Source organism: Neomonachus schauinslandi, chromosome 10 (assembly GCF_002201575.2).
Source record: "Neomonachus schauinslandi chromosome 10, ASM220157v2, whole genome shotgun sequence".
NCBI classification, from domain to species: domain Eukaryota; kingdom Metazoa; phylum Chordata; class Mammalia; order Carnivora; family Phocidae; genus Neomonachus; species Neomonachus schauinslandi.
The window spans coordinates 114,734,333-114,757,774 of record NC_058412.1 but is presented as its reverse complement, the minus strand read 5'-3'; the positions used below and the strand labels follow the sequence as shown (position 1 = coordinate 114,757,774).

The 23,442-nt window shown below is 43.2% G+C and overlaps 1 protein-coding gene across 1 annotated transcript; it reads right to left on the bottom strand.

Moving 5' to 3' along the window:
• Nucleotides 1-16,808: 16,808 nt before the first annotated feature.
• On the bottom strand, nucleotides 16,809-21,296 carry PROCR (protein C receptor). Its single transcript, XM_021689182.1, has 4 exons — nucleotides 21,043-21,296; nucleotides 18,417-18,668; nucleotides 17,689-17,967; nucleotides 16,809-17,443 (listed from the first exon to the last, which is right to left on the bottom strand). The coding sequence occupies exons 1-4, from the start codon at nucleotides 21,119-21,121 to the stop codon at nucleotides 17,328-17,330; spliced, it is 726 nt and encodes a 241-aa protein (XP_021544857.1). The 5' UTR covers nucleotides 21,122-21,296; the 3' UTR covers nucleotides 16,809-17,327.
• Nucleotides 21,297-23,442: the final 2,146 nt, after the last annotated feature.

Genomic DNA, 23,442 nt, shown 5'->3' with positions numbered 1-23,442 from the left:
CCGAGCAGGGAGCCCGATGCGGGGCTCGATCCCAGGACCCTGGGACCAGGACCTGAGCCAAAGGCAGATGCCCAATGACTGAGCCACCCAGGTGCCCCACTATTAATTTTCTTAACATAAGACATCTCCTAGAAAGCAATAAGAAAAGAACCTATAACCCAGTTCAAGAATGGCAAAATGTGTTTCCTCTTAACAGAATATAAATGGAGTCATAATCTTTTTTTAAAAATGACCAACCTCATTTATGATTAAAGAAAGGCAAATTAGAACAATGAGTTCTTGCTTTCTCACCAACAAGACTGCAAATATCAAAAAGTTGGATGTTACAGAGTGTTAATGAGGGTATAATAAAAGTACTGTTGGAAGGGGTATAAATTGGTATGCTTTCTTTGGAGCGCAAATTAGCAATGCCTGTCAGCCTTGGAAATGAGCATACCTTTGGCCCATCAATTCTAATTTTGAGAGTTGATCCTAGAGAGATAATCTTTACACGTGTACAAGGACAAATGTACAAAATTATTCATTGCAGCAGTCTTTGTGATTACAAAAGATCAAAATCAGCCTAAATATTTTCCAACTGTAGAAACAGCTGCATCTAAACAGAGGGACACTAGATAGGTGTTGAAAAGAATAATGTGGGTCTGTAGTGCTGTTGTGACAAGATGATCTTAATTTAGCCCCTCATTATCTCTTACCTGGACAACAGGAATAGCTTCTCAATAGGTCTCCCTGCTTTCGTCTTGTCCCCTTGCAGGACCTGCTACATAATTGGCGGGGCCTGGTGCAAAATGAAAATGCAGGGCCCTTGGTTAAAAAAATATTAAGATTCCAAGAGAGTGACAGCAGAGCATTGGAACAAGGATGGGGGCCCTTCTAAGAGTGAGTCCCTGGGTGACCACAGTGGTCGAGCACCCCTTTGCCACGGGCTGCAAACATGGCGTGCTGTTCTTTCTACCTGAACCACCTTGTCACCACCCTCTCTTTTTCTAACTGATGCACTACATGCCTGTCAAGAAATCACTCAAATGTCACCTGCTTTGGGAAGTTTTCCTTGAACCCTCTTACCCAAGATGCTCTTTCTTTGGTGCTCCCCCAGCTCTTGCACCAAGCCTTATTCACTCTTCCTTCCAATGAATCACAACTACGTGTTTAAAAGTCTCTCTCTCGGAGCTTCTCCGGGGCTTGGCCTGTGGCTTATGATTTTTTGGTAACCCTAGCACCTCACCCGTTGCGTAGCACATGGGATTTGAGAGAATGAATGAGTTGGAGTGGATGAGTTTGGGTGGGTGTGCTAAATAATGAGTCAGATTGCTTCCAGGTTACACCTCGCCCTCGTGTTGCTAAATCTGGCTGGACTCTAATCTCACTGAGGACAACAGGCCCTGATGGCTGGCTCTTGCTTTTGAGAGTCATGATCTGGTTTAAAGATGGTCCCCTGGAGTGGTGGGAGATGCGTGAGCCTGAAGGCCCCTTGGAGGATTCCCCCCAAACCGCCCACACCTATCTCTGAATCTCCTTATACAAGTTCAGGCTTTTAAAATGGGGGTCTGTAAACAAACAAATAAAATAAAAATAAAATAAAATCGGGGTCTGATTTCATCAGGGCCAGCCAGCTCCATCAGTCAGTTCTAGGTTCCAAGGACCTGACAGTAGCTTTAGGTTGTCCCTACTCCTTTGCAAATCTGGCTTCCAAATGGAGGTATGCAATATCCCTATGATACATGAAGATTTCTCAAAAGGTAATCATGCACTGGTATTTTTAAGGGAATTAATTTCTATATCCTCAACTTCCATATGTACTCTACCTGAGAAAGTTCCTGGAAATGAGGCTCCAAACGGCTTTTCCTTTCTTTTTCTTATTATTTATTTATTTAAGAGAGAGAGAGAGAGAGAGTGTGAGCATGAGTTGGGGGAGGGGCGGAAGGAGAGGGAGAAGCAGACTCCTCGCTGAGTGGGGAGCCCGCCCTGGGGATTTTCCTTCTTAACTGTAGTTCTGCTAGTCTTCATAAGAAAGGTATATCCCTGGCCCACCCTGAATCTTACTAGGGTATATTGCCCAAGGCAATAAAAAAAAAATCCTGGAGGTAACAAAGGGACTTTTAAAAATATCAGTTTCAGGAAAACATCTTTTAATTATAGAGTGACATCATTTATCAAAATTATTTTGGTGGTATGTGAAAAAAAGAGTATGAGGACCACTTGTCCAAGGCAACACATTGTGGTGGCCTCTGGAGGGTTTTCTAGGAAGTCCTGGCCTAGTCCTCTCAGGCTCCAGGCCTCTGAAACTGGACGTCAATTCCACCGGGCCAGCCAGCCAAATAACTTCTACTTGATTTGTTCATAACTTCCACCACAGTTGACAGTCTCCCCCTTGAAACACACTCTCCCCTTGGCTTTGGCCTTATTACACTCTCCTGACCTTCCTCCCTTCCTCTCTGGTTCCTCATCCCAAGCTTCCTGGTCTAATTCCATGTCCTCCAACTGGACTTTTAAATCCAGGAGTTTCTCATGGCAGTGATAAGCCCTCTTCCCTTTCTGTTCTTTTCTTACTAAGAGATTTCACCCATTACCACAATTTCAAATACCACTTGCTTATTCCACATCTATACCTGAATGTTTCACAGGGTTTCCAAACTGAAAAAGGCCAAAGCCAAGCTCATGTTGTTGTTGTTGTTGTTGTTGTTGTTCTTCTTCTTCTTTTAAGATTTTATTTATTTATTTGAGAGAGAGAGAGAGCACAAGCAGGGGGAGTGGCAGGCAGAGGGAGAGGGAGAAGCAGACTCCCCAATAAGCAGTGAGCCTGACATGGGGCTCAATCCCAGGACCCTGAGATCATGACCTGAGCCAAAGGCAGATGCTTAACCAACTGAGTCACCCAGGTGCCCCCCCAAGCTCATGCTCTTCCCACGCAATATCTCATCCCCTAGGCTTCCCCAACTTAGTAACAGTACTTCATCTGCCCACTTCATGCCAGAGGCCTGAGAGGCACCCGCAATACCTCCAATGAATAAGCTACTCCTATGGATTACACTTCATGATAGATTTCCCTGATCCTCCAGACTAGGCTACACACCCCTTGTCTACACCCCCCACAGCACCTTGCATTTCATAGTGCTTATCCAAGTTGTAATTACATAATTATTTGTGTAATTCTATCTCTCTCTCTACATCGTAAGCTCCATATGCACAAGGACCATGTCTGTCTTTTTTTCCCCTGGCACATGGTAAGATCTCAATAAATATTTGTGAAGTTAACAAACGAAAACTCTCAGATTGGGACAACTATGTGTTAAGTGTCCTTGCAATTTAGTACCTAATGCTGTGTGCACAGTAGGGGGCAGCAGAGTATAGATAATGGAGAGAGTCCAGGCCTCCATAGGAAAAAAAGTAACTGTATACATCACTTAACATTCCTGAGACTTTATTTCCTTCTCGAAAATCAGAACTAATTCTCCTTCTCTTGGATCAAAAGAGATAAGTAGGTATAAAAGGGCTTTATTGCTGTTCAAACAGAAGGGAGTGTTATTAGACGCAGTTATGATAAATACTTATTGAATAAATGGACACAAAGGAAGATCTTATTTACACTATGGAACAGTTGTGAGCAGACACTTGACAGGTTCAGAAGGGAGAAAATGAAAGGCCAAGAAGACACTGGCTGAAGTCCAGAGCCAGCCGGAGGCAAAGCTGTGAAGTCAGCACAGTATGTTCTTGGCGGGCTCTCAGTTCTGCTCCCTGACCGCTGCCCCGCCCCCCTGCGGCCAGCCCCGGCCTCTGGTGTCCCGTGACTGGCCTTGCTGCAGGCCTTTCTTTCCCTGTCCTCCTATCAGACCACCTCTGTCCTGTGTCCTGGCCCCTCAGAGGCCCGCTCACCGCCATCCACCATGACAGCTAGTTAACGCAGTCGCTGGATCACTGTTAAAGTGCGAATGGCAGGTAGTATGGTCTTTTACCCCTCCCAATAACAGGAGGTGGACCTTCCTGACACAGAAAAACGATAACCTACTCAAAAAGAATAAATTGCTGATGATAAAGTTTCAGGTTCTATGGAAGGAGAGGAAATGAAAAATTAACAGGCATTATGGCAGTCCTAATCTCGGGCTCAAGAAAAATAATTATAGGGCACGTGGGTGGCTCAGTCAGTTCTGCATCTGCCTTCGGCTCAGGTCATGATCCCGGAGTCCTGCGATCGAGTCCCACATCAGGCTCCTTGCTCAGGGGGGAGCCTGCGTCTCCCTCTGCTTGCTGCTCTCCCTGCTTGTGCTCTCTCTCTCTCTGGCAAATAAATAAATAAAATCTTAAAAGAAAAACAATTATACAAATACAGAATCTGTTAGATGAGACTTGATAGTAATAGAGGAGAAAAACTTTAAAAATTCATATATATACATATACGTTTGTATAACTCAATTGTAATTTACATTAGTAAAATTTACTTTTTGGTGTGGAGTTCTGTGAGTTTTGACCAATGCAGTCATATAACCACCACAATTAAAATACAGAATAGTTCATCATTCCCTAAAAATGTCCATGTGGTACCCCTTTGGAGTCAAAACCTTCTCCCACCCTTAAGTCCTGCAACGCTGATGTGTTCTCTAACCCTATAGTCAAATTTATCAAGTATTCCTTTTATGAATTTCATTTTGATGTTGCATTTAAGAATTCTGTCTAACCTAAGGTGACAAGGATTTTTCTCCATTGCTTTCTTCTAAAAGTTTCATAGGTTTACATTTAGGTCCATGATCCATTTCGACTGAATTTTTTTTTTTTAAGATTTTATTTATTTATTTGAGAGAGAGGATGAGAGGAGAGAGAGAGCACATGAGAGGGGGGAGGGTCAGAGGGAGAAGCAGACTCCCTGCCGAGCAGGGAGCCCGATGCGGGACTCGATCCCGGGACTCCAGGATCATGACCTGAGCCGAAGGCAGTCGCCTAACCGACTGAGCCACCCAGGCGCCCCTAACTGTAGTAAGTCTTGAAACCAGATAGTGTGAGTTCTCCAACATTGTTCTACTTTTCCAAAATTGTTTTAGCTTTCTAGTTCTTTTGCCTTTCCATATAAATTTTAGAATCAACTTATTGCTATCTATAAGAAAAAAAGCCCTGCTGGGATTTCGGTTGGGATTGTGTTGAATCTCTCTCTATTTATTTCAATTTGGAGAGAATTGACATCCTGACAGAATTGAGCCTTCTAATCATGTTCTAATGCTCCATTTAGTCTTCTTTGATTTCCTTTATTGGTATTTTATAGTTTTCAGCATAAAAATCCATCACATATTTTGTTATATTTATCCCTAAGTATTTCATTACTTTGGTGTAGTTATAAATTATATGGTTTATTTAATTTGGTTTTCCAATTGCTTGTTGCCAGCTTGTGTTTCTATACAGAAATACAATTGATTTTTATATTACGACTTTGAATCCTATGACTTTGCCAAATTTATTAATTAGTTGTAGGAGTTTTTTTGTAGATTAAATAAAATAGACAATCATTTTTGATTACTAATAGAGACAGTTTTATTTCTTCCTTTCCAATCCATATGTCTTCTTTATTCCCTGGTCTTGTTGCATTAGTTAGAATTTTCTGGATAATATTGAATAGGAGTGGCAAGAGTGAACATCCTTTTGTGTTCCCAACTTCAGGGAGAAAACATTCAGGCTTTCACCATTAGGTATGATGCTTTTTTGTAGATGCCTTTTTTTTTTTTTTTTAAGGTTAGAGAAGTTTCCTTCTGTTCCTAATTTGTTGAGAGATTTTATCATGAACAGATGTTAAATTCTGTTAATGCATTTTCTGCATCAATTGAGATATCATGTGTTTTTTCTTTAGCCTGTCAATACAATGAATTACATCCATTGATTTTTGAATTTTGCAATTTGGGACCAGCAAACTAGGGCAAAACCATAGGCAAGTCAGGAGAACAAAGGAGAGGAATGTTGCTTTATAGAGAAAAAGGAGAAAGTTGGGAGGGATTGCTTTGAAGGAAAGTCCCTTTGAGCAAAGTGAGAGTTCAGGGTGGTGATGGTTTCTCATTGGCTGAGTTGTGGCCGTTTCTCACTGGCCGCACTATTGTCAGGCCAAGAGAAAATCTTCCTTCGTCTTGCTGGAGCAGTAAAACAGGCTTCCTCCTGCTGGGAATGCAGGGTCTGTCTCTTCATGTTGGGGTCTGCAACCGACAGTTGGTAAGGGGGTGAGAGCTCCCCCTGCTGGCCTCCCGGCTCCATTTTATTTTATTTATTTATTTTTATTTTTGTTATTTTTATTTTTTTTAAAGATTTTATTTATTTATTTGAGAGAGCACATGAGAGGGGGGAGGGTCAGAGGGAGAAGCAGACTCCCTGCCGAGCAGGGAGCCCGATGTGGGACTCGATCCTGGGACTCCAGGATCATGACCTGAGCCGAAGGCAGTCGCTTAACCAACTGAGCCAGCCAGGCGCCCCAATTCATTTATTTATTTTAGAGACAGCGAGTGAGCAGGGAGGAGGAGCAGAAGGGGAGCGGAGAGAGAGAATCTTAAGCAGACCCTGCTGCGGGGCTCAATCTCATGATCCTGAGATCAGGGCCTGAGTCAAAACCAACACGCTTAACCGACTTAGTCACCCAGGCAACAACTCCCCCCCCACTCCATTTTTTTTTTTAATCTTTTAAAAAAAAATTTTTTTTTATTCTTATGTTAATCCCCATACATTACATCATTAGTTTTAGATGTAGTATTCCATGATTCATTGTTTGTGCATAACACCCAGTGCTCCATGCAGAATGTGCCCTCCTCAATACCCACCACCAGGCTAACCCATCCTCCCACCCCCCTCCCCTCTAGAACCCTCAGTTTGTTTTTCAGAGTCCATCGTCTCACATGGTTCGTCTACCCCTCCGATTTCCCCCGCTTCATTCTTCCCCTCCTGCTACCTCCTTCTTCTTTTTTTTTTCTTAACATATATTGCATTATTTGTTTCAGAGGTACAGATCTGAGATTCAACACTCTTGCACAATTCACAGCGCTTACCAGAGCACATACCCTCCCCAGTGTCTATTACCCAGTCACCCCCTCCCTCCCACCCCACCCCCCACTCCAGCAACCCTCAGTTTGTTTCCCCCCACTCCATTTTGAAAGAGGTTTCCTTTATTCAGTTTCACAAGATTGGCCAGGAAAGAGGTTTCCTTCATTCAGTTTCACAAGATTGGCCAGGAAATGAGAATAATATTTGCCCTTCTTTCCTGATGAACTTGTTGGGTGGATCAGCAAAATTTTTAATGAGATAATAGAATAAAAGTGTTTCTGTAACTATAAAATTACATATAGAGGCACCTGGGTGGCTTAGTCCATAAGCATCTGCCTTCGGCTCAGATCATAATCCCAGGGTGCTGGGATCGAGCTCCTCGTCGGGCTCCCTGCTCAGCGAAGAGTCTGCTTCTCCCTCTCCCTCTGCCCCTCCCCCCTGCTCATGAGCTCTCTCTCTCTCTCAGATAAATAAAATCTTTTAAAAAAATAAAATTACATATAAAAGTGAAGGATTAGTAGTAATATAAACTGAGATTGGATGAAATAGCTTCCTTTCTCAAAAATCTTCAGTTCATTCTTTCATCCAGCCATTTGTTGTCTATCTTCTAAATCCCTGTGGCTGTTCTGGATATTAAGGACACAAAGATGAACAAGGGTAATATTTCCTAGAGGAGGAAATAGATAACCTATATAGTTAGCCCATAGAATTAAGTATAACTCCTTAGCATGCCATTCTTAATCTGGTACCCAAGTGTCTCATTTTATCTCCCACGTTTCCTTACATAAACTTAACTCAGAGCAGCCACATCAGACCATTTACCGTTCCCCAAACATACAGGGCACTTTCACCCCCTTTGCCTTTGTGCTGTTATATCAGTCCAGAATCCACTCATTATTCACTTGTTGAACAAAGACATATTGGGCTCTTTCCTTATATTACATATTATGCCAGGTGTCAGGAACATGTTGATAAATAAGATACTATCCTTCCCTCAAAGATCTTAGCTGAAGAGGAGAGAAACATCTTTCCCCTCTTCACCTAGTAAAATGCTCTTTCTTCAGGGCTCAGATGGAATATATGGCCCCTGTGTAGCTTTCCCTGATTCCTTTTTCCTCAGTACATAGCTTATAACTACTTTGTGTCATTTTCATTCCTTCTGTGCTAAAATGACCTGGTTTGTCTGCCTCTTCTTCCAGACCATGAGCTCCTGGGCAGGGATCATGTTTTACCCCTTTCTGCATCCCTGAGAGCAGTTAGCACAATGCTTTGCATCAAATAGGGCTCAGCAACAGTTGGCTGAATTGGGTACAAAACCCTGAACTTCAAGCCAGCTGGCAGGAGGCCTCAAGTCAAAAGATACACATTGAACTGAGTTAAAAGGTGGAGGAATCAAAGTAATCCAAGCCACCCAGAAGGAGATTTTTAGAATATGCTAGGGAGGCACTTGTTTACATTTATTCCAGATTTGTTTATTTCTTGTGTAAACTCCAGCATGACCTCCAGTAGTCTGTCTGTCATGGGACAGGCCTAAGCCAAATATTCTGAAGTCATTCCAAGAACAAGAAGGGCACTTCTAGGACACTTAGAATTAATTGCCCAAGCACTAGCGGTCTGGACTTAGGAACTTAGAATCCTAGTAATCAGAGCTGGAAGGTATCTTTTTTTTTTTTTAAAGATTTTATTTATTTATTTGACAGAGAGAGACACAGCGAGAGAGGGAACACAAGCAGGGGGAGTGGGAGAGGGAGAAGCAGGCTTCCCGCGGAGCAGGGAGCCCGATGCGGGGCTCGATCCCAGGACCCCGGGATCATGACCTGAGCCGAAGGCAGACGCTCAACGACTGAGCCACCCAGGCGCCCCAGGAAGGTATCTTTAGAAATTATAAATTCCCTTTCAGAGAGGGGCACTGACTGATTATCCAATTCACTTGTTGAACAAAGACATATTGGGCTCTTTCCTTATATTACATATTATGCAATAATGCAACAAATATTCACATGTAGAAGCACGGGCAAATGAACTTTCTATTCACTCTCTCCTCTGTTGTAGAATGTCCTGGAAAATGAGGTCAAGAGTTACTCATCCCACTGTTTTCCTGACGCTTTTACCTCTCCTGCTTTTGGATGTGGACAAGAGCATCCTCTTGTCTCTTTCAGAGAATCCTGTTACCCCTACAACCTGTGACTCCTGCCCGCCGCCCGCCCCCCCCCCCCCCCGGGCATGGTGTCGTAGCAACAACTCAGGAACACAAGTCAGAAGCCCCAAAGTCTAGTTCTAGCTCTTGTAACAGCCAACTCTTGAACCTTGGACACGCTGCTTTGTGCGTCCCAGCTTCAATTTCACCATCAGGACAAGAGTGTTCAGGTCTAATATTTATAATTTTACCTCCTTATTCTCCCTGTGGACACAGTGGAAGTTCATCAGACCGTGGACTGAGAAAGCACAAAGAGAGTATGGACCTCCCCTAACCTAACTCCAGAGGCTCTCTCTCTCTCTCTTTTTAATAATTATTAACATTTTTAGATAGCCACTGATGTAAGCAGCTATTGCATTCTTTCTTCATATTCAAGACTGTTTTCTTGTGGGACGCCTGGGTGGCTCAGTCGGTTGGGCGTCTGCCTTCAGCTCAGGTCATGATCCCAGGGTCCTGGGATCGAGTCCCACATTGGGCTCCCTGCTCAGCGGGGAGCCTGCTTCTCCCTCTGCCTCTCTCTGTCTCTCATGAATAAATAGATAAAATCTTTAAAAAAAAAAAAGATTGTTTTCTTGTGACCACTTTGTAACATCTTTATTGAGATATAATTCACATACCATAAAATTCATCCATTTAAAGTATGCAATTCAGGGAGTTTTTTAAAAAGATTTATTTATTTATTTATTTTAGAGAGAGAGAGTGTGTGTGTGTGTGTGCAAGCAGGGGGAAGGGGCAGAGGGAGAGGGTGAGAGAGAATCCCAAGCAGACTCCCCACTGAGTACGGAGCCCCTTGATCCCACGGCCCTGAGATCATGACCTGAGTTAAAATCAAGAGTCGGACACTCAACTGACTGAGTCACCCAGGCACCCCGCAATTCAGTTTTTTAAAGCTATATTCAGAACTGTGCATCCAGCACCACAGTGTACGTTTAGGATATTTTCATCACCCCTAAAAGAAATCCTGTATCCTTTAGCAGTGACTCTCTGCCACCACTCCATCCCCTCAGCCCTAGGCACTGCTAATCCACTTTCTATATCTATGGATTGCCCATTCTGGAAATTTCATGTAAGTGGAATCATATAAGATGTGGTTCTCTGTGACTGGCTTCTTCTTTCATTTATAATGTTTTCAAGGCTCATCCATGTTGTAGCATATATCAGTACTTCATTCATTTTCGGGCAACGTAAGATTCCATTGTATGAACATACCACATTTTGTTTATCCGTCCATCAATTAATAGACATTTGGATTGTTTCCACATTTTGTTTGTTATGAATAATGCTGCTATGAACATTCTTGTACAAGTATTTGTGTAGACATGTGTCTCCCATGCTCCTGAGTATGTAACAGGAATGGAATTGCTGAGTCATATGGCAACTCTATGATGAATTTTTAGGAACTGTCAAATGTATTTCAAAGTGGCTATACAATTCTACATTCCCAGCACCACTATATTAGGGTCCCACTTTCTCCACATCCTTGCCAACACTTGTTATTGTCTGTCTTTTTTATTATAGCCACTCTTGATGGTGTGAATTAGTATCTCATTATAGTTTTGACTTGCATTTCCTTAATGACTGAGGATGTTGAGCATCTTTTTTTTTTTTTTTGAGCATCTTTTTATGTGCTTATTGACCACTGGTATATCTTTGAGAAGTGCCAATTCAAATCCTTTGCCTATTTTTAATTGGGTTATTTGTCTTTTTATTGCTGTGTTGTAAGAGTCCTTTATATATTCTGGATACTAGATCTTTATCAAATATATGATTTACAAATATGTTCTTCTATTGTGGGGTGTCTTTTCACTTTATTAACAGTGTCCTGTGAAGCACAAAAGTATTTTTATTTTGGGGAAGTCCAATTCATCTATTTTTTTTTCTTTTGTTGTTCATGCTTTTTGTATCATAGCTAAGAAACCATTGCTTAATCTAAGACAAATATTTACATCTATGTTTTCCCTTAAGAGTTTTATGGCTTTTTTAAAAAGATTTTATTTATTTATTTTATTTTTATTTTTTTTAAGATTTTATTTATTTATTTATTAGAGAGCGAGAGAGAGAGAGAAACAGCATGAGAGAGGAGAGGGTCAGAGGGAGAAGCAGGCTCCCCGCTGAGCCGGGAGCCCGATGTGGGACTCGATCCCAGGACCCTGGGATCATGACCTGAGCCGAAGGCAGTCGCTTAACCGACTGAGCCACCCAGGCGCCCTAAAAAGATTTTATTTTTAAGTAATCTCTACACCCAATGTGGGAGCTTGAAGTCACAACCCCAAGATCAAGAGTTGCATGCTCCACCAACTGAACCAGCCAGGTGCCCCAAGAGTTTTATGGCTTTAAATCATATATTTAGGTCTTTGATCCATTTTGAATTAATTTGTGTGTGTGTGTGTGTGATGTTGGGATTCCAACTTCCATCTTTTGCATGGTGATAACTAGTTCCAGCACTACTTTTTGAAAAGATAATTCCTTTTTCATCAAATTGTCTTAGCATCTTGTAGAAAATCAACTGGCCACAAATGTAAGGGTTTATTTATGGAGTCTCTGTCCTATTCCATGTCTGTCTTTATGCCAGTAAAACACTGTATTGATCACTGTAGCTATGTAGTAAATTTTAGAATCAACAAGGGTGAGTCCTCAACTTCTTTTTTTTTCCTTCAAGATTTCTTTGGGATCTATTCTGGATCCCTGGCACTTCCATATGAATTTCATGATCAGCTTATCAATTTCTGCAAAAAAAGCAGCTGGGATTTTAATAGGGATTACAATGAATCTGTAGATTAGCTTGGAGAGTATTGCTGTCTTAATTTATTAAGTCTCTGATCAATGAATACAGGATGTTTTCCCATCTATTTAGGCCTTTAATCTCTTTCAGTAAGTATTTGTATTCAGTGTACACATCTTTTTTTTTTTTTTTTAAGATTTTACTTATTTATAAACATGCATGACAGGGGAGAGGGTCAGAGGGAGAAGCAGGCTCCCTGATGAGCAGGGAGCCCAATGCGGGGCTCGATCCCAGGACCCTGGGATCATGACCTGAGCCAAAGGCAGTCGCTTAACCAACTGAGCCACCCAGGCGCCCCCAGTGTACACATCTTACACTCTTTTGTTAAATTTATTCTTAAGTATTTAACTTTTTCATGCTATTTTAAATGGAATTCTCTCTCTCTCTCTTTTTAAAAGATTTTATTTATTCATTTGAGACACAGAGATAGAGAGAACATGAGCAGTGGGAGAGGCAGAGGGAGAGGGAGAAGCAGACTCCCCGCTGAGCCAGGAGCCCGATGTGGGTCTTGATCCCAGGACCCTGGGATCATGACCTGAGCCGAAGGCAGATGCCCAACCATCTGAGCCACCCAGGCGCCCCCCCCCCTTTTTTTAAAGTAGGCTACACACCCAGTGTGGATCCCAACATGGGGCTTGAACTCATGACCCTGAGATCAAGAGTCAGATACTTGGGATGACTGGGTGGCTCAGTCAGTTAAACATCTGACTCTTGATTTCAGCTCAGGTCATGATCTCAGGGTTGTGAGATTGAGCCTCACATCGGGGTCCATGCTCAGTGCTGAGTCTGCTTGTCCCTTCCTCTCCCTCTGATTGCTCTCTCTTTCTCAAATAAATAAGTAAAAGATTTTTTTAAAAAAAGAGTCAGATGCTTAACCAACTGGGCTACCCAGGTGCCCCTGGAATTCTCTTTTAAATTTCATTATTGGATTGTCCATTGCTAGTGCATAGAAATACAATTGATTTTTATATATTGATATTGTATCCTGCAACCTTACTAAACTTATTTATTAAATCTAATAAACAAGGTTTTTTGCATTTTTTTTTGTAGATTCTTTAGGATTTTCTATATACAAGATCATGTCATTTCTGAATAGGTATACCTTCACTTTTTTCTTTCCAATCCAGATGCCTTTTATTTCTTTTTCTTGCCTGAGTGTGTAGGCTAGAATCTCAAATATAATACATATTGAAATTAAGTAGAAAGAGCAGAAATCCTTGTCTTGTTTCTGATTCTGGGGGGAAAGTTTCAATCTTTCATCATTAGGTATGATGTTAGCTGTGGGATTTTATTTTTTATTTTTTTAAAGATTTTGTTTATTTATTTGAGGGGGGGGTTAGCAAGAGAGAGCACAAGCAGTGGGGGAGAGGGAGAAGCAGGCTCCCCACTGAGCTGGGAGCCCGATGTGGGGCTTGATCCCAGGACCCTGGGATCATGACCTGAGCCTAAGGCAGCCGCTTAACCAACTGAGCCACTCAGGCACCCCTAGCTGTGGGATTTTAGATAACCTTTATCAGGTTGAACAAGTTCCCCTGTATTCCTAGTTCACTGAGTGTTGTTATCATGATAAGGTATTGGATTTTATCAAATGCTTGTTCTGCATCTATTGAGATGATTGTATGGTTTTTGCCCTTTATTTTATTTATATGCTGTATTATACTGATTGACTTTCAAATGTTGAACCAACTTGGCATCCCTGAGATAAATCTCACTTGATCAGTGTATAATCATTTTTATGTATTGCTGGATTCAATTTGCTAGGATTTAGTTAGGGATTTCTGTGTCTCTAGTCATAAGAGATATTTGTGGTTGTCTTCTAATGTCTCTATGTGGTTTTGGTGTTACGATAATATTGGCCTCATAGAATGGCCTGGAAAGTGTTCCCTCCTCTTTTATTTTTGGAAGCGTTTATCAAGGATTGATGTTAATTCTCCTTTAAATGTGGTGGAACTCACCAGTGAAGTAATTTGGGCCTGGGCTTTTCTTTGTAGGAAGTTCTAAAATTACTAATTCAATCTCTTCATTTGTTATATATCTATTTAGAGTTTCTATTTTTTTTCTGCATCTGTGTCAAGCATGGATGTCTTTCTAGGAACTTGTCCATTTCATCTAAGTTATCTAATTTATTAGGCATATAGTTGTTTGTAGTATTCCTTATAATCATTTTTATTTATCTAATGTAATTTCTGTAACATTTTTATAACTTGACCTTCTCACTTTTTTATTGGTAAGTCTGCCTAAAGTTTCTTTAATTTTATTGATCTTTTCAACAAAAGAGGTTTTGTTGATTTTCTTTATTGTTTTTCTAGTTTTTATTTTACTTATTTTATCTAGTACTTATTATTTCCCTTTTCCTGCTTGATTTAGGTTTGGTTTACTCCTCTTTTTCTACCTTCTTTAGTGGAAAGTTAGGTTTTTGATTTGAGATACTTCTTTTTAATATAGGCACTTAAACTATACATTTCCCCCTAATCTTGCTACATGCCATAAAGTTTCCCTTTTCCCCTCTTGCAGCTAAGGCAAAGGCCATGTGATTTAAGCTTGGTCATTTGAATCTTGAGCAAATAGTGTAAAAGCACAGGGAGTAGAATTCATTTAAGATGGCAGCATGCAATGGTAGTGGTTCCTGCTGTGGTCCCCCCCTCACCTAGACCGTTCCTCTGTTGTGACTTTGGCTGAGATTCCTGGTTCCATTTTCTGAGCTTAATCAGCTAGACTTCCTATCAAACTGAGGATTACATGATAACCTTCCAGTATGTTTATTTCTTCTTTAAGTTGGCAGAGTTGGTTTCTGTTGCTGGAAACTAACAATCTTGGCATATTGTTGAGATAAGAGTTGAGGAGAAAGAGAAAGCACAGGTCTTTCACTTTTCTCTTTGTAAAACTTTCTTTGTAAATTTCTGTGTTGCTAGTATTGTTGTATTACTTCTGTTATTTAAAAACATCCTTTTAAAATTGAGAGCCTAAAGCACAGTGGGGTGAAGAGAAGTGGTAAGATACAAAATTTGAAACTTAGGATGAGGCCTGATTGTACAAAGCCTTGAATATCATTTTGAGGATTCCAAATTTAGCTCAATAAGTATGGGGAATTTACAAAGTAGAACAACGATGACATGATCAGATCTATGTTTGTTTGTTTGTTTATTGCCATGTAGATGGATAAGAACTCAGAGAAATTAGAGGCCAGGAAAATAGTTAGGAGGAGGCTACTGCCATAGTCCACATACAAGATTGAGAAAATCTTTCAATCTGGAGAGAGAGAGAAAGAGAGAAAGAGAGAGAGAAAGAAAGAAAGAAAGAAAGAGAAAAGGAAAAAAAGAAAAGAAGGAAGAAAGAAAGAAAAGAGAAAGAGAAAGAAAGAAAGATTGTCAGTCATAGGTTGGGTTTTCCAGAAGCCGATGCTGAGACAGTTTGAGGTGGAAGATATTAACTAGGGAAAGGAAGCAGGATTGAATAGAGGGAGAAGTCAAACTGCAACGTAGATCTGACAGAGACCCAGCCCCCCAGGCAAGGAACTCTGTGAATACTGCTTATCAGAATTGTCCTGCAGTGGCCCAGAATGGCTGAATCTTTATACCTTTGCTTTGCTCAGTCACCAGATGAGGACAGCCCCAGGAGGAACATGACCTCCTGCAGGACTGTTCTCTGCAGGTGAGGCAGACACTGAAGGAACTGAAGCAGCTAGAGGCTAGCTATCTGCTGCTTCAACTCCCTGTAGCTAAATGGCTAGTCTTTCCTTGAAGGTAGAACTGGGTGATACACCTCCGTGCCTGCCACAGACAGAGAGATGAGTGACCATGTCTTGAAAAAAAGCAAGAGAGTGGAAAAGGGGGATTAGATTCTACAGATACTATATTTTGTAGGTGGGGATGAAAAGGGAGTAAATAAAGGTTAACACTGAGGTCTCTACACTGATATGATTTGATAGTAATTCTGTTTAACTGATAGTAAACAACAGAGGAGAGAGAAAAGGTTTGGGGAGAAAGATAAGGAATTTAATTTGGAATATGTTGACTCAGAAATGTCTGCAAAATATTAAGGTGGAGATGATTTTCAAGAATCAATGTAAATGGGGGGTCTGGAGGTCAGCAGCAAGTGCTATATTTATTGAATATATGTATATTATATTATATGTATATTCTTATTTCATACTCGTGATGCCTCTATGAGATAGAGGCAGGTATTATTTTTATTATACCCTTTTTTTACATTTTATTATACCCTTTGTTTATGAAGAACCTGAGACTTGAAGAAGTTAAATGCCTGGCTCAAAGAAGTAAAACTCAAGTCTGTTTGATGATAAAACACCTGCTTTCAAAGACAAGATTATATTGCTTCCCCATGGAAAACACCGCAGATAGATGGCATTTGAAGCCATGAGAATTAGTAGGTCATCCACAAAGGATACAGTTCAAATGGGAACAAAAAGAGCCAAAAAAATGGAATTCTAAGGAAGCCACATTTCCAAGGTGAATTGAGTAAGATGACAAAGGCGAAAGGATTGACTGAGTGGCCAGAACAGTTTCTAAAAATTGGAAGTATGGTATCTCAGAAGTCAGGGTAAAAAGAGGGTTCTAGTCCACAAAGGAAAATGTTGCAGATATCATGTGGGATGAAGAGTTTACAGTTAGAGGTCATTGATGATCTTAGAGAAGTTTATAGGGAAATCAGGCTGCAGTGGTTTAGGAGTGAGTGGGAGATGAAGAAGTAGAAGAAAAAGGCGTAGGCTACTTTCCCAGAAGTTTTGCCAAGTAAAGGGAAAAAAAAATAATGCCATATACATAAGTAAGGAATTTATTAATGATATTAAGTAATTAATAACTCTCTGCTCCCATATTACTTATATTTTACACTTTCACCATTTCTCTGGTCATTTCTGTCTACCTCCATTTTTACCAGCGTCCCATCCCAAGTCTGATGTGCCTGGAAGCACTGAATGTTGCTTATTTTGGTTGTGGATAGACTTCTCGTATTTGTTAGGTGTTTTGAATGCCTCAGGTAATTCTGTCTATGAAGGATGTGTCATAGACATCCCCCACTCCCACCCAACTCCATCATCTGTTTTCCACAAAGATAGATAAGCATTCGCTTCTCAGACCAGTTCAGCAAAGCATGCAAGTTCTTAGGTGCTCAGCAAACCAAGAACTCTGTCTACCTAGCTTCCTCCCTTCCCTTCCCCTCCCCCAAACTCTTGGTGGGCAGATCAGGGAAAAGGAGCTGCCACGCCAAACCTTCTGGGATATAACGTCCCAGATGGGGAATCTGTTTGGTTTTGTCATGAGCTGAGATCTTCCCTTGACAGCCCCCATCAGTCCAGCCCTTTTTCAGAGGGGGGCTGGAGAGTAATCAACACCGCCGTCCACCTGTGCAGAGGAAGATGCCTACAGCCACACCAGCGATGATGAAACTGCCCACCAGGACACCCAGGACCAGTGAAGTGTAGGAACGGCCTGTTTGGCTCCCTGCAGAACATGCACAGAGTTAGCCTGAACATACCCCCAAGATTCTTGTCCATGGTTTGAGTCAAACCCTAAGGGATTCTTACCGCAAAGGAAGGGGGCTAGTTCACCAAGTGACATAAGCTGTGTATACTCTGTCCCAAACCCCCAGCCCTGGGCCTCCTGTTGCTCAAGGTATCCATCCTTCAGGTCTATCCATTTGCCTGGAACCCACCCAATACACAGGCCCATCCCCGATCCCATCATACCTTTTGAGTTTTTCGAAGTGATATATTCCTGCAGGTACTGCACACAGGTGTCCTGCAGGAATTCTCGCAGTTCGTACCGAGTACGATTGTAGGAGTTGAGCTGATACAGAGTGTAGGTGACCACCTTGGAGGGTGCCTGGGGCCCTGCTACCCATAAGGCTGTCTCTGGCTGGAAATTCGCAAAGGAACTCCCGTTCACAGTCACTTCGAAGAAGACTTGGGCTGGAGAGCCCTCAGGAGGCAGCTCACAGCCCAGGAAGCAGCGAACGGTCAGAGGAACTGTGGATGGGGGACTCAGGGTGAGAGAGCTGTGTGGAGAGGGTGTTAGGTGTGGGAGGATGTCCATCAGGTGGAACATAAACTTTTGGGGTTTAGCGTGGATCAGCGACAGGGCGTCCCAACAGGGTCTACCCGAGGTCATGCCAGAGGGGAGAGGGCCTGACGGAGGGCCCGCAACTAGGACACCCACTCCTCTTCAGGCTCAAGCTCCCACCCAGCAATCAGCAAAGGCAGGTGCCCTGACACCTGGACTCCTCGGAGCAGTCAGCTCACACGAGACCAAGCCATCCACGAGGCCCCTCCGGGAACCCCGCCCCTTCCTGGGGCCCCGCCCATCCCCCCAGGCTCGCCCCCATCAGTCCCTCTCACAGGCCACACCTCCCACCCGCCAGGGCCCGCCTTCCTCCGCCGCGCCCAGGCCGCGCCCGCCGCGCGCTAGCGCCACTCACAGGTCAAGTGCCGCTCATGGTGCACAAGCTGCACCATCATTTGGAACTCTTTCAGGTAGGTCTTCAGACGGTCCTCTGTGTGCGCCCAGCTCTCGGGCGCCTCCAAGGGCTGCAGCTGGAGGATCGTGACGTTGGTGCCCTGGCCTTCCAGCACGTGCGTCATTAGTCCTCCCAGCGACGCGTTGCCCCGGTGCCACACTTGATAGGGGTCACGGAAGTAGGAGATCTGGAGCATGTGGAGGTTCCAAGGGCCTGCGGGTAGGTGTCCGCGCATCAGCCCTTGGGCCGGCGTGAAGCTGGAGATGATAACCCCCTACCCAAAGGCCGGCCGCCCACTTTCTCGGCCGTTCGTAGTTAGAAAGTGTTCTTCCACCCATCCTCCCACAACCCTGTCAGGAGCGGAGGACAGGGATTATTACCTTCGTTTTACAGATAAGGAAGCTGAGGCTGGGAAGAGCAGAAGCCACTTGCCCCAGGGTAATCCAGTCAGGGGAAGAGCCACTCCGATCCTTCTCTCTCTCACCCCTAACTTACCCCCATTTCCGGTTGGTCAACAAATGCTGACCTACAGTAAAATCCCATTCCATCTCCTGTTCTCGGCCTCCTCGGCCACTGCCCTCCTTCAGGCCTCATGGGTTCTCATCTGGACTAGGGTAGTAACTTCCTGCCTCATCCCCCTGCCCTCATTGTTCAGTTTCACTCCTTCCAATCTGACCTCCATCGACCCAGAAATAAGATTATGCCCTTCTCCTACTTAAAATGCTCCAGTGACACATTTGCCTATCAATAATAGTATTAAGTACTAATAATAGCTACTAAGTACTTATTATGAGCCAAGCACTGTACCTACACACATTATTATCTTATTTGTGCTTTCCTCCCATTAGCTTAGTGCAGTGGCTACTGTTATTAACCTCGGTCCATAAGGGAAGCAGACTAAAATGGTACAGCAGATCCAAGGTTTGAGTGCAGGCAGCGTGAGTCCAGCACTTTTAGCCACTCAGCCATACTGTCTCCCCAGAGGATGTCTGTCCAAGGAATGAAGTCCAAAGTCTTTAGCTTGGCATTCAAGGCCGCAGGAGACCAGATTCCAACTGCCTTCTCTGGCCTCTTCCTGTACTTAGATACAGTAAACTACTTGGAGTTCCTCATGCTGCCTCTGGACTGACGTGAATAGCATGTCCAGGTTGCTCTGCCTCCAGGCAAACTTCTATTCGTGCTTTAAGACCCAGTTCTGTTGCCCTCTCCTTGGAGAAGTTTTCCTAATGCCTCTCCACTTTACCCTCCCAGACACAGCGATACCTGGGTGGCTCAGAGGGTTAAGTGTCTGCCTTTGTTTCAGGTCATGGTCTCATAGTCCTGGTATCGAGCCTACATCAGGCTCCCTGCTCAGCAGGGAGTCTGCTTCTCCCTCTTCCTCTGTCCCTTTCCCCTGCTTGTGCTCTCTTGCCTTCAAATAAATAAATAAATAAATAAAATCTATAAATAAATACATACATACCCTCCCAGACACAGTGGGTCTGTTTCAATGATCCCAGATTCCACATAACTGTCTCCAAATACATAACTGTCTCCAAATACACAGAATACACTGGGCTCCCCTAGGCTACGGAATCATGTCTGGTTATCTCTTCCTTCTACACCTATTAAGAGCCTAGCACAGGATTGAGTTGATGTCCAGAGAATGTTTGAGGAGGAGATGAGTCTGGGGTTGTCAATCTGTGTGCGTGTGTGTGTGTGTGTGTGTGTGTGTCTTGTCCACGTTTGCATATGAAAAGTTGTGCTCTGTGTCTGCAGGTGTGAATAGGTAGATCTGTGTGGGTAACCCTAGATAAGGTTCTTAACTGCCCTGCGCCCAGTCTCCTCCCCTGTAAAATAGAGATAACCATATTGCCCGCCGTAGAGATATCGTGGGGGTTAGATGAGTCAGTGCATGTATTAACCGAAGTGAGCGCTCCTAGAATTCTGGTGATTTGCTCCCTCTCTGAGGTGGGGACTGTAGCTCTGGAGATTGTGGGAAAGGGGGGAGGAGGTCCCTGTGCGGTCACAATACAGGGCAATAACTCCTTTCTCTGCTTAAACAGCCACTTCAGGCAGCCTGACCCCTGTAAGTTCACCCATGGACCACAGCTTCTCTTTCCCCAGACTTTCCCCTGCCTCCTGCCACTCGTCTTCCACCTTCTCTAGTCTCCTATTCTGCCTTGCTTCTCTCAGCCCCCAGTCTCTCCAGTGGCTTCCTATTCCTTCCATCTCTCGTCTCTTCTCCGAGTCTCTTCCTGTCTTCCCTGGACTAACCCCTATCCACATCACTCTCAGCGCTCCCTCTCCAGGCTCACCCCCTCTCCCCACGGCTGATCCCCTTACCCTTTCTACCCGTCCCTTTCCATTTCTCCAGTCCTGTTTCCCCAGCCTCTTTCATCACCCCCTTCCTGGGTGAACGGCACTTCCTCACCTTGGCTTTGGGACACAAATCAGTCCCCAGGACCCTGCCTGCCCTACGGAGAGATCTGGCTGGCTGCAGCCGCAAGCACTGTGGGAGAAGGGCTCCTCTGCTCTTCCCCATGTACCCAGACAGGCTGAGAGTCTCCAGAACCATCCCGAGGAAGAAGATGTGACCCGGACTCACCATCAGAGGCTTCCTGGCTACAAAAGGCCCAGCCCGGCAGGAGCAGCAGACGCAGAAGTAGCAGCAATGTTGTCAACATCCTGGGGCTGAGGTTCTTACCCCACCTGGGCTCCTGGCTCAGATAGGCAGGGGGCTCCAGCTGGCTGCAGCCTAGGGGGAAAGAAGTGAGGACTGTCTGGAAGAGAAGGAGGCTGAACGGAGGAGGCTGGAAGGTGGCCAGGGGATAGGAGGAGGAAGAAGGCAGCAGGCTTATAAAGTATTATTCCTACCCTGTCTCATTTCCTACTGGGGCTGGACTCCCTCTTGCCCTTCCCTTGCCCCGCCCTGCCTGCATCGGCCCTCATGCCCAGACCTGCCTTTTCCCTTTTCCCTGGGCCTCTTCCAAACAGGGAGCGGAAAAAGGGGGAGTCAGATTCAGAGAGAAGTTCTATCCTCGCTGAGTCAGGGGGTGGGGCATCTGCTTTCAACTTAGAGCACACTCTAGGGTGTAGCGATCAGCAGGTTACTGATGGGGAAACTGAGGCCCAGAGAGGTGCAGGGACTTGCCCAACGGAAGTTTATATGTCAGTTTATATGTCATGGTGGTAAAAGATCGGGATTAGAGTTCAGTTTTCCAGCATGCTGGCTACATTTTATCAGAATTATAGTAATTACACAATCAGGGATCTTGCTCTCAGAAATACATAGTTACAAAATGAGTATAAAACAGCTCACTGCAGTGCTGTTTGTAATAGGAGAGAATTATGAACAGTCTAAATCTCATTAGAGGATTGGTGACTTAAAGCAATATTTTTCAAACTGAGGTCACAATCTACTACTGGATAATGAGAACAGTTTAGCAGGTCATGATTAGCAGGGGTTTTGTTTTTGTTTTTGTTTGTTTTTATGAAATAGAACAGAATAAAAAATTTCAGTGCCTCCTTCTGGGTCAGAGTAAGCATTATTTCATGAAATATTTGTTCAATTGTATACATGCATGTTTCAGTTTTGTGCATATATGTTTCTGTGATGGGTTTTGAATGGCAGTTTTAAATGTATTTCTTACTCTGGGAAGCAAGTGGAAAAATCCGTCTTGTGGAATACTATGTAGTAGTAAAAAACAAAACAAAAAAACCTCCCCTGCCTAATCTCCACTCTATTTTCATATTACTTAATACTACCTGAAATTATATGACTTATTCATTTACATGTTTATTGTCTGAATGTCCCACCAGAATGTGAGCCCCAAGAGGTTGTCCATCTTGTTTGCTACCTTGCTTGGAATAGTGCACATAATAAGTAATACAATAAATAATATCAGCTAACAGATGACTGAGATAGTTAAGATATGTATAATCTCTAAGAGTAAGTTGCAAGACATTAGGTTTAGAACCATTTATGTGTCAACCACACACATGACTGCTAAACAACCTATTTCTTTATGGGAGTAAAGGAATCTGGAAGGATGTACATCAAATATAACAGTGATTTATCTCCAGTGATTTATTATCAGGGTGGAGCCCGAGGTTAAAAGTATATGTGTGTGTATGTGTTGGGATGTGTGTGTGTGTGCACATGTGTGTATATGAACGTGTGTATGCAGGTATGTATGTGTATATGTGCTGTGTGTACATGTGTGTGTGCATATGTATATGTGTGTGTGTGTGTGTGTGTTGGGCTGGCAATCTTGTGGAAGGCCTTTTCCGTCTATTTTGTGAAGGGTTTTATCACTCTATCTGTATTGTTTGAAAAATTTTGCTCCTAAAATGTGGTGATATATCTTGTGTTGAATTAAAAATAAAAGGTTAAGGGGCGGCTCAGTCGGTTAAGTGTCTGCCTTCGGCTCAGGTCATGATCCCAGGGTCCTGGAATCGAGTCCCGCATCGGGCTCCATCACAGGGTCCTGGAATCGAGCCCCACATCGGGCTCCTGTTCAGCGGAAAGCCTGCTTCTCTCTCTCCCTCTGCTGCTCCCCCTTGCTTGTGTGCTCACTCTCGCTCTGTCAAATAAATAAATAAAATCTTTAAAAAAAATAAAAATAAAATAAAAATAAAAGGTTAAGTAATAAATTATGGTGGAAGAAGGTGGCAGATCATATGAGTTGATGTACTGACATGAGACATTGATAAGTGAGAAAGAGAAGTGTGACCCAATACATACAGGATAATTCCGTCTAGTTTTAGTTTAAAATTTTACTTCTGTCTGAGTAATACATGTGTGTATCTGTGTATTGGTATATACATAGGAAGACTACCAGGCGGGGGCTGTCAATAGAGATTAGCTCTGGGAAATGGGATTAGATAAAGGGCTGAGGTGGGGGTTTTAACTTCTTTATTTTATATACTGTTCCTTGGAGGGAGAGTTGACATCATAGTGGAATCAGGGCAAACCTTGGATACATACCAGGCTCCCATTCTCTGA